The 17,292-nt window shown below is 43.6% G+C and overlaps 1 protein-coding gene and 2 long non-coding RNA genes across 3 annotated transcripts in view; 2 read left to right on the top strand and 1 right to left on the bottom strand.

The window, feature by feature from the left end:
* The window catches only part of CRADD (CARD and death domain containing adaptor protein), a 38,581-nt gene extending 23,601 nt beyond the window's left edge, over positions 1-14,980 (top strand). The window contains exon 3 of the mRNA XM_083698808.1: positions 11,943-14,980. Within this exon, the coding sequence (XP_083554934.1) occupies positions 11,943-12,244 (302 nt within the window). The 3' untranslated portion in view covers positions 12,245-14,980. The remainder of the gene's footprint in view (positions 1-11,942) is intronic.
* LOC310825405 lies at positions 2,670-4,845 on the bottom strand. Its single transcript, XR_014555283.1, has 3 exons — positions 4,054-4,845; positions 3,173-3,748; positions 2,670-2,941 (listed from the first exon to the last, which is right to left on the bottom strand). It is a non-coding gene; the product is annotated as an uncharacterized lncRNA (long non-coding RNA).
* LOC310825417 lies at positions 5,651-9,309 on the top strand. Its single transcript, XR_014555297.1, has 2 exons — positions 5,651-6,784; positions 7,760-9,309. It is a non-coding gene; the product is annotated as an uncharacterized lncRNA (long non-coding RNA).
* Positions 14,981-17,292: the final 2,312 nt, after the last annotated feature.

Genomic DNA, 17,292 nt, shown 5'->3' with positions numbered 1-17,292 from the left:
ACTCTCTTATGTTGCCTGGCCTTTGGAGTTTAATTTATGTCTCTTTTCAGGACTCGCCTTTTGATTTTTGATGTTTTTTTTACCCTTGACCTGGAAGTGAATCCCACTTTGATCTTGTGGCATTCTTACCAGCACCCACCCTTCCGTACCCTGGCAGAATATTTCACAAGATCCCTATCTGCAGGCCCATCGGAGTGTCCACATCAACTGTTTGCAAATCGCTACAATATAGGCTCAAGTTGAAAACCCATGATTAGTAAGTAGTCTATAGCTCCCAGGTAAGTCTCATGTGTTTATTCCCTAAACATCCTTTTGGAGTGAAAGGTGGAACAGAAATCTATCAGCCAAGTAGATTAAAAGGGAAGGAAACAGCAAAAGTAATTGAACTTGTCTTGACTGAGAAGCTCCAAATGACTAGAAATATACTTAGCTGTGAGAGTGGGGTCATCTTTCAACTGAACTTTCGTTTCAGGGGCCAGGTGTGCTGAGCGTAGTTAGATGGTTTTACACTGACTTGATTTCAGTTCTGAAAGAAAGACAGAGGTTCCTTTCAGTGCTAGCTCCAGGTTTTGGCTGTTCTTTGGGCTTGCTACTTTATTTTATTGGGTTACAGACGCTTCAGGTTACAGACTCCGCTAACCCAGAAATAGTACCTCAGGTTAAGAACTTTGCTTCAAGATGAGAACAGAAATCGTGCTCCGGTGGCGCAGCAGCAGCGGGAGGCCCCATTAGCTAAAGTTGTACTTCAGGTTAAGAACAGTTTCAGGTTAAGAATGGACCTCCAGAACAAATTAAGTTCTTAACCCAAGGTACCACTGTATTATTCTATCCCACCTTTCCTCCAACTAGATTAAGGTATCATACATGGGTTCCCCCCTCCTCTTTATATCCTGTGAATGTGAGGTTAGGCTGAGAAATGGTCACTGGCCCGAGGTCACCGAGGTCTTGCATGGCTGAGTGGGGATTTGAACCCTGGTTTCTCAGATCCTTGTCAAACACACTAACCAGTATGCCACACTGGCTCTGAGCATTATTCCTCCCTAAATAGGTCTACTAACCTTTCTACTACAGTGGTACTTCTGGTTACGAACGCTTCAGGTTACGAGCTCTGCTAACCCGGAAGTAGCTGCTCCTGGTTGCAAAGTTTGCCCCAGGATGCGAACGGAAATCATGCTCCAGAGACACACACGCAGCGGGAGGCCCCATTAGCGAAAGAGCACCTCAGGATACGAACGGTTTCAGCTTAAGAACGGACTTCCGGAACGAAATAAGTTCATAAGCAGAGGCACCACTCTATAGCCACTGCCCCTTCACTTGGTCTCTTCCTCTGAGCCCAGCTTGTATTTGCATGGAGGGAGCGAGATAAGCAGAGGTTGCTTCTCCTTGTTCCCATTGACAGGACTTCATAGGTCTCCAGGGTCCCCCAGCTGGAGGGTGGGTCTTTGCAAGAGCCGACCCTTGGCCTTGGCCCCATTGCAAACTTATCCAGGCAACAGCCAGTTTGACAGACATTTGGAACATGTTGTAGTGGAGGGATATCTGCATATATGCCCTGCTGATGAGCCTCCCAGGGACATCTGCCTTGCCACTCATGGATTGGAAAGCTGAACTAGATGTATGCTAAGCTAGATGTTCTGATGAGTGTTTTTCTGTAACAAAGCAGCGTTGGTTGTAATTGGAACTAAAAATAACTGTAACTGTTTTACTGTAATCTCTGAGCTTAACTGCATTATATAACCGCCTCTCGTAAATGGCAATTATTTTTATGATTGTAAGAGCAAACAGCTGTAGCAGAAATCCCAGATCCATGACCTCAGTTGTTGTGATGCTGCCTGTGCAAATTTTCTTCTTTAGAAATTGCCGTAATGAGAATTTTGCCTAGTCTAGTTGATTGTTTTGCAAGCATCCTATAGATGATACTTGACAGGCTTTGCGAAGAGAGAAAAAGGAGTGAGATTACCATGAGAGCTCCACTGTTTACCATAAAGACCATATTTCAGTTTATTAAGCCAATATTTGAACAAGCCTTATGACCCCACAGTCAGCCACTTTGTTCCTCCCTTCGCAAAAACCATGAAACAAACCAGTTAAACTTAATTTCTCCTTATTTATAAACCGTGGAGCTATGGTTAACAACTTCAGAACAGCTTCAAAGCATGGTTTCATAATGTGGCTTGTTTGGAAACCTTGACGTAACAGAAAACTATGGTTAACTGAAGACTTCTCGGTTTGTTTGCCTTCCTACACAAAGGGGGAAGTGAAATGGCTGCATTTAGGGCCCCAAGGCTTGTTCCTGCTTCTTGAAAACGTTGGATACATGGGCGTAGGTTTTTTCTTCAGTTAAGGGTCTCCTGAGATAAATCCTGAAAGGCCAGAATGGGGTTTTCTCCATATCGGAGGTTGGTTGAGTTTCTGAGGTTGTTCCATATTTTTTCTTTCTTTTTGTAGCAGGCGGAGCACATGATTATGTCTCATGGAGGGGCGTTGGCTTTTGGCATGGGTCTTAGAGCTCTGTGTGCCCTTTCCAGATCATCTACTTTGAGTTTCAGGCTTGGAATTGTGGTTTTTAGCCAGCATATGATGAGATCGGCCAGGTTTTTGTCCTCCATTTTCTTGGGAAAATTGCAGAGGAGGATATTGCAGTGTCTACTGTGATCTTCAGGGTCTGCTAGTTTAATTCTTGCTTCCATGCTTTCTCTTTCTTGGCAGCTATCCATATCAGCTAATTTATTTTTCAGACATGTGTTTTCCTCTTGGAGTTGCTCTATTTGTTTTAGTTGCATCTGGTTTTCCTTTTCTAGAGTGGAGATGGTAATTTTGACTCACCGGCAGTTTTAATTTCACTGTGGGGCCCACGGGACCTGGATGTCGGATCCATGGGTTAGGGCTAAGGCAACAGTCTTCAATGGTTCAGGCATCTTGCATGGATGCCATTGCAGTTCTTCAAAGAAAATAATAATAATATAATAATAATATAAATAAATAAATAAATTCCAGCAGGGGAGGGCCTGCGCCGCATTTGTTTTCCCCCGGGCTGGTCTCTGGTGTGCGGTTCCTCTGGGGCCCCGGCTTGCTCTTTGCACTAGCCGCCAGGGAGGTAGGCTCGGGGTCGGGCCTGGGCTAGGCTGAGTGATTCCTTGTGGTGTTCCTGGCCCTCCCGGTACCCTCCTACCTCTCTTCCTTGGCAATGGTGGTGGCAGTGGTTGTGGCGGCAGTGGTGGTAAGTTGGTGCTTGGCTAAGGGTGGGGGTGGCTCTGTCTTGCCTCCTGTTTTCCTTGTTTTTTGTGTTTGGCTCCGGAGGCCTCCGGGCCCAGGAGCTCCGCTAGGCTGTCAGTGGGGTGCTCTCAGTCCCAGCAGGATTGAAGTGGTTGTGGGGGTCTGGAGGCCCTGCGTGGCCTCCCTGGTTGTCATGCTGGACACCCCTGATTCCCCCCAGTCATTCCCCCCAGCACAGGGACTAACCAGGTAGCGCTGTTGGTCCTAGCCGTCCTCAGGAGCTCTGCGCAGCCATGTCCCCGCTAATATAGTATTTTCAGCTTCTTGCCTTACCCCTCTGCTTGAATAAAATCTCTAGTCAGATAAATAGGAAAGCATCTACCATCCCTGTCCTTTTAGGAGTTCTTGGTTTCCATGAAGTCGAGTGAATCAGCGCCTTTGGTTATGTGTTTCCTGTTGTGGCTGTTGAAATATTCAAATTGTACTGAAAACATGACTGTTTTTACCTGTGTTGGCTTGATGAAATGAGCATCTGTTTCAAAGAGGACAAATTGGAGAATAGTTGTTTTAAAGGCTATTTCAGTATGAATCTGTGAATCTTTACCAGTGTGTTACACAGATTTCGGCCTTGTGCCTTTGTTTGTGCTGCCAAGGGCCCCTAGCATTAAATCACCTCATGTCCTAATCTTTCAGCTGTTGTTTACGGCCGTAATTTCTCATAGGGTTGACTTGGGGGCACAAAATGTAACCTGTTCTTTGTATTAAAACTGTAACGTGGGTGACTTCAAAAATGATGCTCCTTGCCACATTTACCAGTCGGTATATACCGGCACTTACTCTTGTAAGTCGTATTATGTGATCAACTCCTAAAGCATCCCTTGTGTGGACCCCCCTGGACCCCCTGTTCTTCCTCTCTGCGTTTGTTACAAAGATGATTTTGCAGTTTTAGCATTTCACACTCCCAGCGGCAGCCACTCTAGCATTCAGGGCAGATTTATCACTTAATTCAGTGGGTGATTTTGAATTTCTTGCTGAGGGAGATGAATGCATTTAACCTTTCATGGCTACACATATCCATTGTATGTCAGACTTGCGGGCTGTTGAATTCTCTCCTCCCTTGGAGGATTTTATCTCCTTTGTTAGAGAAAAAACTGCATCATTGACCATACAGTTGTGTTATAAAAATAGAATTAAGTAGACTTTAGCAAATGTGAAAAGAATTATTTTATTTGCATTAGTTATTATTTCTGTTGGGACTGTGGACATGACCGTGGAACAATTTTTTGTTTACCTCTCTCTTAAGGCATTGCAGTGTAAAATTATAGATACAGTGGTACCTTGGTTCTCAAACTTAATCCGTTCCGGAAGTCAGTTCCAAAACCAAAGCGTTCCAAAACCAAGGCACTCTTTCACATAGAAAGCAATGCAAAGTGGATTAATCTGTTCCAGGCTTTTAAGAACAACCCCTAAAACAGCAATTTAACATGAATGTTACTATCTAACGAGACCATTGATCCATAAAATGAAAGCAATAAACAATATACTGCAGTCACACAATCAATCAATCAATCTGTAGCTGAACTGGGTTCCACAGTCACACGCAAAAAAGAGCTGCAAAAACAAAAACGCAAAATAAATAGCAAAAACAGACAGACCTCAGCGTAGCACTCAAATCAGAAGCATAACACTCAAAACGGAGCACATTCAGCTTCTGGAAAAAGTTCGCAAACCAGAACACTTACTTCCAGGTTTGCAGTGTTTGGGTTCCAAGTTGTTTGAATACCAAGGCGTTTGAGAACCAAGGTACCACTCTCTCTCTCTCTCTCTCTCTCTCTCTCTCTCTCTCATATCTCACTTTACTGAATATATATATAACATAGAACATAAAAAGAGCCTGCTGAACCAGGCGAAGGGTCCAGCATCCTATTCTCACACTGCCCATCTAGATGCCTTTGGGATGCTCACAAGCAGGACCTGAGAGCAACAGCATACTACCCACCTGAAATTCTCAGCAACTGGTATTCAAATACATACTGCCTTTGTTCCTAGAGGTAGCATATAGCTATGATGACTAGTAGACTTAAAGGTAAAGGTAAAGGTACCCCTGCCCGTACGGGCCAGTCTTGACAGACTCTGGGGTTGTGCGCCCATCTCACTCAAGAGGCCAGGGTCCAGCGCTGTCCGGAGACACTTCCGGGTCACGTGGCCAGCGTGACATCGCTGCTCTGGTGAGCCAGAGCCGCACACGGAAACGCCGTTTACCTTCCCGCTGGTAAGCGGTCCCTATTTATCTACTTGCACCCGGAGGTGCTTTCGAACTGCTAGGTTGGCAGGCGCTGGGACCGAGCAGTGGGAGCGCACCCCGCCGCAGGGATTCGAACCGCCGACCTTTCGATCGGCAAGTCCTAGGCGCTGAGGCTTTAACCCAGACTAGTAGACTTATCCTCCTCTAATTCCATTTTAAAGCCGTTTAATTTGGTGGCTAGTAGCCACGGATAGCCTTATTCACCACTGATTTGTCCAATCCTCTTTTAAAGCCAAAATCCATTTGTTATGTACAGTATGATTAGATACGTGTATTTACCACTCTTGAAATATGCCTTGTATTTTTTACACATCTCCACGTAACGTTTTTCTAAATTAATTGCCCTTGTATTATTATCTTCATTGTTCCTGAACAAATCACAAAACACTTTGTTTGCCTAGTTCCCGCAATTTTAAAGTGGCATTTGCCATATGGAACTGTAGAAGAAGCCACGGTGATGCCGTAGCAAAGTGTGGAATTCCTATCTGGAGGAGTTTATAATCTAATAAAAAGGCTTGAGCAAAACCAGCGCTGAACAGTGCTTTCCTGGAAACAAAGCAAGTGGCGAGCGGTTGCTATAGCTGCAGTGCTTCGAGGAACATATGGCCTTTTAGGAATCACTGGAGACCTTCCCGCTGTGCTCCATTAACAAATCGTTGCTTCAGTACAAGCATAACCTCTGCAGTGACCTGCTTATTCGCGTATGTCCGCTGTGCATGGAAATCCTGTCTTGATCACAAACAGGGAACTAGAAGAAAATGCTGAGAGATGGGCAAAAGCATTTCCCCCAATCAGAAATAGCTTAACTAAATTTATCGCACTGTTTCTTCTCTCTCTCAGCTCTGTTCCCGTCAATATTCCTTAACGCAGGACAAATATTTTGGAGCTCCTTAAGATCACATATTTCCCATCATACAGCCCTCTGAAAAACCACTTCTCTATTAAAATATGCCAGTTTCTAACAGGGCACATCCACTGCTACTTCCATGCCAAGCTACTGCTTGTCTGAATGGTAGAGCTGGATATAGCTGGGCACTGTTTGCCAGTAGCAGGCAGTGTGGTGGGTTGGCAGCACACACCTCTGACCTCCTGTTGCCTGTGTCACTGCAACAGTCTGAGATGGAGAAGGGGAAGCAGTGAGGAGGTGGTGAGGATGACATGGTGCAAATGCAACAGTGGAGCCAATCCCCTCTCCATCCCAATGTGCAGCAGCAACGCAGAAGGTCAGATGGCCACCACTGGCACACCTACTAGCCACTACTAGTGTTTATTCTGCCAAAAGTGTTGTTGTTGTTTAGTCGTTTAGTCATATCCGACTCTTCGTGACCCCATGGACCAGAGCACGCCAGGCACTCCTGTCTTCCACTGCCTCCCGCAGTTTGGTCAAACTCATGTTGGTAGCTTCGAGAACACTGTCCAACCATCTCGTCCTCTGTCGTCCCCTTCTCCTTGTGCCCTCCATCTTTCCCAACATCAGGGTCTTTTCCAGGGAGTCTATCAAGGGAAGTAATAGTGCCACTCTGGTCAGACCTCACCTGGAGTACTGTGTCCAGTTCTGGGCACCACAGTTCAAGAAGGACACTGACAAACTGGAATGTGTCCAGAGGAGGGCAACCAAAATGGTCAAAGGCCTGGAAACGATGCCTTATGAGGAACGGCTAAGGGAGCTGGGCATGTTTAGCCTGGAGAAGAGGAGGTTAAGGGATGATATGATAGCCATGTTCAAATATATAAAAGGATGTCACATAGAGGAGGGAGAAAGGTTGTTTTCTGCTGCTCCAGAGAAGTGGACACGGAACAGTGGATCCAAACTACAAGAAAAAAGATTCCACCTAAACATTAGGAAGAACTTCCTGACAGTAAGAGCTGTTCGACAGTGGAATTTGCTGCCAAGGAGTGTGGTGGAGTCTCCATCTTTGGGGGTCTTTAAGCAGAGGCTTGACAACCGTATGTCAGGAGTGCTCTGATGGTGTTTCCTGCTTGGCAGGGGGTTGGAATCGGTGGCCCTTGTGGTCTCTTCCAACTCTATGATTCTATGAGTCTTCTCTTCTCATGAGGTGGCCAAAGTATTGGAGTCTCAGCTTCAGGATCTGTCCTTCCAGTGAGCACTCAGGGCTGATTGCCTTAAGAATGGATAGGTTTGATCTTCTTGCAGTCCATGAGACTCTCAAGAGTCTCCTCCAGCACCATAATTCAAAAGCAGCAATTCTTCGGCGATCAGCCTTCTTTATGGTCCAGCTCTCACTTCTGCCGCAAGTACTTCTACCTTATCTCTTTTCTCAGGCTAGAAGGCCTAGTCAACTGAACCTTCAGTGCTTTAGTTTGTTTATTTCGCCATGGTAGGATGTCTCACCGTTGCCACGAAGTGTGCACCAGGTTTTGGGTGTCAGTGAGGTTAGAACCCAAAAATCAACCTCTCAAATTTGCAGCTGTAGCAGGAAGAGAATTAATACAACCATTTCTCATCTGTCTGATGATGATAACCCCTGTATGTAGAACGACCTCTTTCTTGCATCAGCAGAGTGCTTTAGGATCTTTGCCTCTGGCTCGAAGGTGTCATAGCCAAAGCCACCCATCTGAATCCAGAACGCCATGGTCCAAGCCAAGTACTCTTATTTATGCCAGCTGGGTCTCATGGGAGTTGTAATGTAAAACATCTGGAGGGAAACAGGTTGGGGAAGGCTTTGGTAGAGCACACAGGGGTTTGGGGAGTGACTTCACTGAACAGCTGTGTTGTAATGCCTGCTTCATACAATGTGATGATTGCAACCAGTACAAGAAGCTGTAGTTTCTGAACTGGACGTAATATCACACCTCTCAGGCCTTCTACAGTATTGTGTTCCCTTCCTATATAGATTTTCTTTTGTCTGCCTGACAGCTTCATTATATTTCCAGTCAAGTAAAAATGAAAAAAGCTTAGCTATACAATACTTAGCATGGAAAACTAAATTGTTTGGCTTTCTCAGTTATAGTAATGATTGACTACTTAAAGAACACTAGCAAAATGCTAAATTGCTATTCTGATGGTATCTTGAAGGGAGTAAGGATAAACTGCTTTAAGATAGTTTTGATTATTATTCCTCCATCTCTCTCTCTCTCTCTCTCTCTCTCTCTCTCTCTCTCACACACACACACACAGACGCACACACACACTCTTCTGCATGTGATAGTGAAATATTGCTTGTGGCAAGGGTCTTATCTGTTATATCCACCACAAAGAGATGTTGAGATTTTTAGATGATGTCATCTAGTTCAAAAGGAAGCAGCCAGCAATAATGGGCTATTTACTATTGCAAAAAAGTAGAACACTTATTTTTAACATCCATTATGTTCACCTTTGAAGCAAGAGCTTATTCCTTTGAAATGTGTACATGTTAGACTTTTAAGACAATCCGAATTGGACCAAAAAGATCTACCTAATCCATCATCTTGTTTGCATCTGCAGCCACGTGCCTCTGAAAAAGCCACAATCCCTCTTGAGTAGACATTGTATCTCATACCATTAATAGCAAGATGCATGTAGAGTGGTGCTGATATTTTTAAAAAGACATGTAGGATAGAAACCAGCACCTCAACTTGTGGGAACAAATTCTATATTAATTATGCACTACATAGCCAATGGTCAGGGATGGTGAGAGTTGTCATCCAAACTGGGGGAGATTGGTCTCCAGCCTTTCTGGAATTCAGTATTCCAAGAAATGAATAAAATAACAAAACAACAATTGGAAGTCAAACCAGAGTTAGCTTTATTAAATATATTTCAATGCAACAATCTTGATTTACATAATAAATAATTAATAAGCAATTTATTACAAGCAGCGAGACGTAATATAACTGTACAATGGAAAGACCTTTCTGGCACAATGATAGACAGAACAGTTTAGGAAACAGCTCTCCTTCAGACATTAACAAATAAGCTACAGTTGATAGGTGGAAAGATAAAGAAAGATCGCTTTAGCCCGCTGTGATTAAATTTTATAACATTTGCCAGTACAGTCATACCTTGGCATTCAAATGGAATCTGTTCAACTTCCAAAATGTTCAGAAACAAAGCGTGGCTTCTGATTGGCTGCAGGAAGCTCCTGCAGCCAATCTGAAGCCGCGGAAGCCCCATTGGATGTTCAGGTTCCAAAGAACATTCGCAAACCGGAACATTCCCAGGTTTGCAGTGTTCAGGAGCCAAAACATCCGAGTATTAAGGCGTCCGGGATCCAAGGTACAACTGTATTCCAGAAAACGAAGAAGCTCCACCACCAGCATTTGGCTCAATCTGGTTGATATAAACATAAATTACTATCTTCGCTTTCAACCCCTTTCCCACATTTGTAAATCTACCAACACTTTATATTGTTTCACTGGTAATTTAAAGGAAAAAATGACTATTACTCATAATTAATCTAAGGACAACCGTAAGGACTCATGATTAGGTGTTTTAGCTTGTCTGCTCCCCCAGGTATCACGGAATAACCCCACCACTTGGCCTTCCATCATACATGTCATCTCTTTCATCTGTACCACACCGACTTGCATTTATTCATGCAAGGTTCAATGTTTTTCCATCGAACCTGCTGAGCCACAGATTTTCCAAGGGTTTGGTGTCTCCGCTATGCGAGTGTGACGGGAAAACAGTTGAATCTCTTCCACATAGACTGTTCAACTGTCCCTTACATAGCATAGCTAGGACTAAATTGCTGGGTCCTGCTTTACTGCGCTTGGTTGGCAGGCCTGTTGAGTCACATGCCGCACTGCTTTTGCAGGATACAGATCCTTCTGTAACTCTGCAGGTGGTGAGATTCCTGAATGCGGTTATCTCACACACAAAAACCACCAAAAAACAATAACAACAACAAAAACTAATCGGACAGTTATGATGAGAGTGCATGATGGATCTCGTCTCCAGTTCTCCTTTTTCTGTGAACCGTCCCTTGGATCTTTCCGGGCCCCAAGCTGTTATTTGTCACTGCTCAATGACCCACCCTTGCATCATGGTGTTCCCCTTCTGTTGTTAGATGTATTGGTTTTTTATGCCTCTGTGCTTTTATGTTTGTACATATTTTATGGGCTAATAGCCGTAAATAAAATTTGAATTGAATTGGTGTTTTAGCTATGTGATGTTGAATGTTATATGTTAACTGTGTTCTATCCTGTTTCCCCTTTGTTATTGTTATTATTTAAACCACTCCATGAACCAAGAACTTGTACATGGACCACTAAGAATGAATATATGTCATAGATATTACTGCAGATTTATTATTCTATTTTTGTGATGTACAAATGGCATGAGAATCGGTATTATTTATATCACTTATTATTCCTATGGTCCCTGTTTATAAAGCCCAATAAAAAGTCTTTTTTAAAAAAATAGAAGACTGAATCCCACAGAATGCTATGTTTTTGACAGAAGATCTGTTTTCAAGTTCTTACTGTTTGTGTTGGATAGTTCTTGTTATCCGAAAAATTGAATACTGTATTTATTTATTTTTTAAAAAATATGGTTGTAATAGTAGCTGCCTTTTCCATCTAAAAAGAACTTTGTACTATGCTTATACATATTGTAATATGCTTATACATATTATACAATCTGTTCTGAACAATCCAAATTATGTTCTAAGCCTTGCATATCTATCTATAATCTTCCTAAAAGAAAGAAAACTTTTGACAATGACATAGGAGTTGTTTTTTTATTGTTATATTGTGCTGCTTTGATGTGGGGTTGCCAGCATGATCCTGGAGTTCTGAAATATCTTTCAGAATAAGGCTGTTTTGTAAGGAGCTGCCCGTTTCCCTCCTTCCCACATTCATATCCTACCATTATAATTAGTGCCCATTGAATGGTGTTTATCACCCATTTTGATACAATTTCCAAGGCAACAGAAGCGAAGGACCAGTCCTATAATTGGAAAAGGAAGCCAGTACTAACACTTACATTCTGAGCTTTGATAAGGATTACTGCTTCTAGGTTCAGGTGTAGTAGTAGCAATGGAACTTCAGTTGGTTCTTAGTTCACCCTCTTTAAACAAACTTGGATATTCCTCTACTTTGGAACTTTTACCTTTCTTTGTCACCACACATGTCCAGTGGACCTAACCTGCACAATATAGATGGATCAAGCTAACCACATCTCTCAAACGCTACTTCTCTACAGGCTCAATTCAGTAGCCGTTGAAAATGTGAAATTGCTATGTGCTTCTTTCATCAGCACTGGTAGATTTGTATATTTTGGAAACTTTGGGTTGTGGGGACACTTACTGGACTCTATTTTGGACCCATGGACTCCTGAAGTGCAGATATTTTGACTCTATTACTGAATGAGATTTATTTACGATGATTGTTGGTTACTAGCTGATTGTTCCCCAGTAACAATGTGGCATTAAAAGTGGTAACAATTTTTCATAGCGATGTACATTTTCTTTTATTCTAGATGATGAGATACCTGGAATTCCTCGAGACGCTTTGAGGAGTCCACCAACAGATCAGCAGATCAACAAGCTTGCTAGGAGGCTTGGACCTGAATGGGAGTGCATCGTATTGTCCCTGGGATTGACGCAAAATGACATTTATCGTTGTAAAGTCAATCACTCCTACAATATCCAGTCACAGATTGTGAGCGCATTCATTTTATGGAGGCAGCGTTTTGGGAACAAAGCTACCGTAGAGAGCCTGTGTGCTGGTTTGAAGTCAGGAGAAGTGGATTCTTCTGTGATCCAGCAGATGTTCCAGTGACCTCCTAGTGTAACTGGAGGCTCAAAAGCCCCCTCTGTATGAAATTGAATCCAACATGTTCACAGAACTGCAAGGCGGAAAACATTTGGTGTGCTTCAGTCCCTTTTGAAATGGATATCATGCAGTTGAAGTAGCCACTCATGAGGTAGCACTACAGGTAGGAAGAAGCTGCTGTCATTGAATAGCAATTGGGGTAGAGGAGCTCCTATAGCCTTTGCTCCATTTTCATCAGCTGCAGTGGTCAGTGGTCAGGGATGATTTAGTCCAGCAACCTATGTGTGGGAAACCCAGCCAGATGGGCGGGGTATAAATAATAAATTATTATTATTATTATTATTAGCCACAAGTTCCCATCCTTGCATTAGGAAATGCAAAGTGACAGAGGCAGCAGCCAGAGGCAGCGCTTCATGAAGTGCTCCCAACCAGTGAGCTGTCATGCACCTGTGTAGTGCCAAGTCTAAGCACTTCCTGCCCTGTTTCCAGTCTCACATCTCCTGTCAGTGACGTCCTGGAGGCTCCTCTTCCACACAGCTGACACCCAGCGGCTGCAACCATTGTACAGTGGTACCTCGGGTTACATACGCTTCAGGTTACATACGCTTCAGGTTACACACTCCGCTAACCCAGAAATAGTACCTCGGGTTAAGAACTTCAGATGAGAACAGACATCGTGCTCTGGCGGCGTGGCGGCAGCAGGAGGCCCCATTAGCTAAAGTGGTACCTCAGGTTAAGAACAGTTTCAGGTTAAGAACGGACCTCTGGAACGAATTACGTTCTTAACTAGAGGTACCACTGTACTAACAACTGCAGCTGTCAACCTTTTGTTTAGAAAGTAGAAGGGCTAACAGAAATAAGCATCCACCTGTAGGAGCTTATGTGCCAAAGCTACTACAGTAGTACCTTGGTTTTCGAACGTCTCCGTTAACAAACATTTCAGTTTTCAAACACTGTAAATGCTTCGGTTTTCGAACACGCCTCAGAAGTTGAACATGCCACGCGTCTTCCGCTGAGTGCAAGATCCTGAGGCCTAGCTGTCGGCTATTGAGTTTTTCATTTTTGAACGTTTCAGAACTTGAACAGTTTTCCGGAATGGATTACGTTTGAAAACCGAGGTACCATTGTATACATTACTTAGCCTTTTTCAGGCATTCAATTTACTGATGTAAATACAATCACATGAGGAAAGAGAGTAGGGGCACATTTTGCCTTCCAACGTAATGCCTTCCCCCTTTTTTTATGGCTGTCTCCCGTAAGGATGAAGGTCTGAAGTGGTATACAAGTACAGAAGCCTTGCTACTTAAGAACTTCACTTTTGAACTCAAGGAGGGCTATAAAGAAGGGGGAAACAATACCTCAGAGAGAGCAGGATTTGCCAGCATGCCTCTAATGCCCCATCCTTGGTTGTCTTCAGATAAGTAAGCTGAACCTGTGAGACGTGAGGAGAAATGTCCTAGTGTCTGAGCTAGATCATCAATGGGAGAACCTGCTTGAAGTGCTAGCAGGTTCTAGGGGTGTGCTAAATGTAAATAGCCGTGTCTTAGGACAGAGACTTGATATCCACTCACACTTGCTGAAGGTCACTTTAAACCCTGTGAAGATTAACACAGGCAAAGAGAGCTCTGTTTTGGAAGCAGTCACACAGCTTCTTCTGGAATAGAATTTAGTTCCATCCAGTCAAGAAGACAGCTTCCTGTTGATTCATATTGTCAGTATAATAGAATCTGAGTTATATCCCTGTAACAACACTCTGTGGCAAGTTGTGAGTAGATATCAAGTCTCTGTCCTAAGACACAGCCATTTACATTTAGTGGTCCATAAAACTGAATGAAATGAATGGAATGAAACAGCTCTCCAACTTGAAAGGGCATTCAGTAGGAAGGGCAAATGGAATTGTTGCTTCTCAGGTGACTGTGTTGGAGAGCTGTTTCATTCCATTCATTTCATTCAGTTTTATGGAGCACTTTTCTGCTTTAATATCTATATAAGCTTAAAATGAAATACTAAAATCCTACTACAGTGGTACCTCGGGTTATGTTACCTTCAAGTAACGTAATTTCTAGTTATGAGCGCTGCAAACCCAGGAGTGTATACTTCCAGGTTTCGCTGCACGTGCGTGCACAGAAGCAGTGCCTCCAGATACGGACTTTTCGGGGTACGTATGGACCCCGAAAGAAGGGGATGACAGAGGACGAGATGGTTGGACAGTGTTCTCGAAGCTACCAACTTGAGTTTGACCAAACTGCGGGAGGCAGTGAAAGACAGGAGTGCCTGGCGTGCTCTGGTCCATGGGGTCATGAAGAGTCGGACACAACTAAATGACTAAACAACAACAACATGGACCCTCAGGATATATTAAGTTTGTATCCGGAGGGTCCACTGTAATACATTTATAAAGAGAGCAGCAATATAGAATGGCCAATATTTTTGAAATGTTTTTGGACTTGTTGAGGCTCAAAATATCCATTAAAAGGCATAGTTGAAAATAATGGTTTTAGTCTGGTACCTGATTAGTGCTCATGTGGGTGTTTCTCTGTATGGTTGAAGGTAGTTTCTCAAATTCTAAGTGCCCAGAAGTGCCCAGTTCGTGTATAATGTTGTTTGTGGGAGGCGGGGGAGTGGGTTTTGGTTTGTGGTTTCTTAGTCTTGTTTTTAACATGTTCTTTGTGTTTTTATATTGTGAACTGCCCTGAGATCTACAGATGAAGAGTGGTATATTAAATAAATGAAATGAATGTTGCTATGTTCTGTATTCATGCGAAAGTTATGAACACCTACCTTTTTTGGCCCAATTCCGTTGCGAAAATTAGGGTGCGCATTAGATTTGATGGCACATTAGTTTCGAGTGAATACGGTAATTCAGTTCCATACACAGATGGAGGAGATTAACTGGAAAATGTTCTAATGTCCTAGAGCCAGCAGTAGAGAACCTTTGTGGCTCTGGAGGGCAGATCTTTACCTGGCTTCACCTTGTAGGCCAATTTTGACGGTGGGTGGGGCAACCCACATGTCAATCGAATAATGCCACATGACTTGACAGGTGGGTTGCCCCACCTGTCAAAATCCCTTTCAGCCCCTGTTATAGCATTTAAGCAGGGGAGAGTGAGGACTGTACGTTCTCTCTGCAGCAGTTTCTCCCACCATTTTAAAGATCACTGCTAGAGCAATCTTTGAAAGGGTGGGAGAAACCTGCTTTGAGTCAGTCCCATCTGAGGGCAGAGGAATGGGGACCGAGCAGTGAGGCAAGCACATGTTTCTTCATTGCAGTGTGATGGAGCAGCCTCTCTCAGAGCGGAAGCCTAAAACAGACACCAGCAGCTTTAGGCACCCTATTCTGTCATATAGCAATGAAGAGGAAAACCAGGTCTGCTTTCAGGTTTGCTGTACATGCAGCAAGGAAATCAGACCTGCTCTTTTTTTGGAAAGCCTGTCCCATGCTAATCCTTTTTAGAGGTTGAGTGGATCAGCATGAGGTAGGTTTTCCGAGAAGGTTTTGCTCTTCAGTTGATGTCACCAGTGACACCAGTTGATTGGCAGTTGGGCATCATTTGGAGGGAATGGCCTTGCAGGCCAAACTGGACCCCCTGATGGGCCCATATTGGCCATGGGCCATGGGTTTCCTACCCCTCTCCTAGGGTGTGATCTAATTTTGCATGCTTGCTTTGTCTGTCTCTACTAAACAAAGCTACAGAAACTGCTAAGCTTGTCCAATACTTTATTTGCAGTTGGTCGCCATTCAGTGTTGCTAATAAACTTAAGAAATGGAAAGTTTTCTGTGAAAAAATGAAGATCTAGAAAGTGTTCTTCCCCTACATCACAGGCTTTCTGTTGTGATAAATAAATCCAGCAATAAAAAATATATTTTAGATTGGAAATGCTAGATTTCCATAGAAATGCCTAAACATTTTCTGTAGATTAAAAAAAAAATGCTGCAAAAAAAGTTTGACTAAATATTTTCAGTCAGAAATATTTTGCAGCCATGAAGTTGACTCTGTGGGTTATGTCTGTCAGCCCAATTTCCTGCCCACAGTTCCAAGAAACACACCATCAAGTATTTATTTTTGATTCTCTATAAAGCAGCGCAGTACCACTTGAAGTAATTTATGCTCCAGTCAAATTTTAATTTTATCCTGATGATAATTATGTAAGAGTATCTGCTTCCCAAATGTGTAATCAGTAAGCCAGTTTGGCCTTGGGGTCTTGTTTCTCATCTGCCAATCTTGTTTGAACACCATGGGAATGTATATTTGAGCTGTCAACAAATGAAGTGTAATCTGGTAGGGGTGCTATTCTGTAAGTACCAAAGAAATGATGTAGTACAGTGGACACTCGGATTGTGAACGTGATCCATGTGGGAAGCTCGTTTGCAACCTGCAGCATCTGTGTCTGTGCATGCACGAGTTGCGCTTCGACGTTTCTGCGCATGCGCAAAGCGCGATTTAGCACTTCTCTGCATGTGCAAGCACCAAAACCTGGAAGTAACCCGTTCTGGTACTTCTGGGTTCAGCATGGTGCGCAACCCAAAATTGCACAAACCGAAGCACCTGTAACCCAAGGTATGACTCTATAGTGGTAAAGTGTGAATTACCAATGGAGTGTGAATCTCTGCTGAGCTCTAGAATGGCCTTGTCAACCCACTATATCTCAGCCTGGGCTCCCCCCCCCCTTGGTACTATGAAGAAAATACTAGCTTACCTTACAACTGGGGACTGAGACCAGTGTACTGGACTAACCTTTTGGGAAACACTTCCACTTCATATATATGTGCGCAGGACAGAGAGGGCAGGGCTAGGGTGGCACAGAAAATATGTGCCTACCCTCTGATCTGGCCCCATCCACCATTGGCTGTGGCCCCTCAGTTGACCCTGTGTAGGTCAGCTTCATAGGAAAAAGTTTCTCCAGCCTTCCTTACAACACTGCTCTAAATTGGGGTGGCTAACCTGTGGTCCTCCAGATATTGCTGGTCCCCAAGTCCCATTAACTCTCGCTGTTGGCCATGGTGGCTGGGGTTGGAGGGAGCTGGCCAACAACATCTGCAGAAGCCACAGCTC

Source organism: Podarcis gaigeae (assembly GCF_964106915.1).
Source record: "Podarcis gaigeae genome assembly, chromosome: 10".
In the NCBI taxonomy this organism is placed as follows: Eukaryota; Metazoa; Chordata; class Lepidosauria; order Squamata; family Lacertidae; genus Podarcis; species Podarcis gaigeae.
This window is presented reverse-complemented; position numbering and strand designations above follow the sequence as displayed.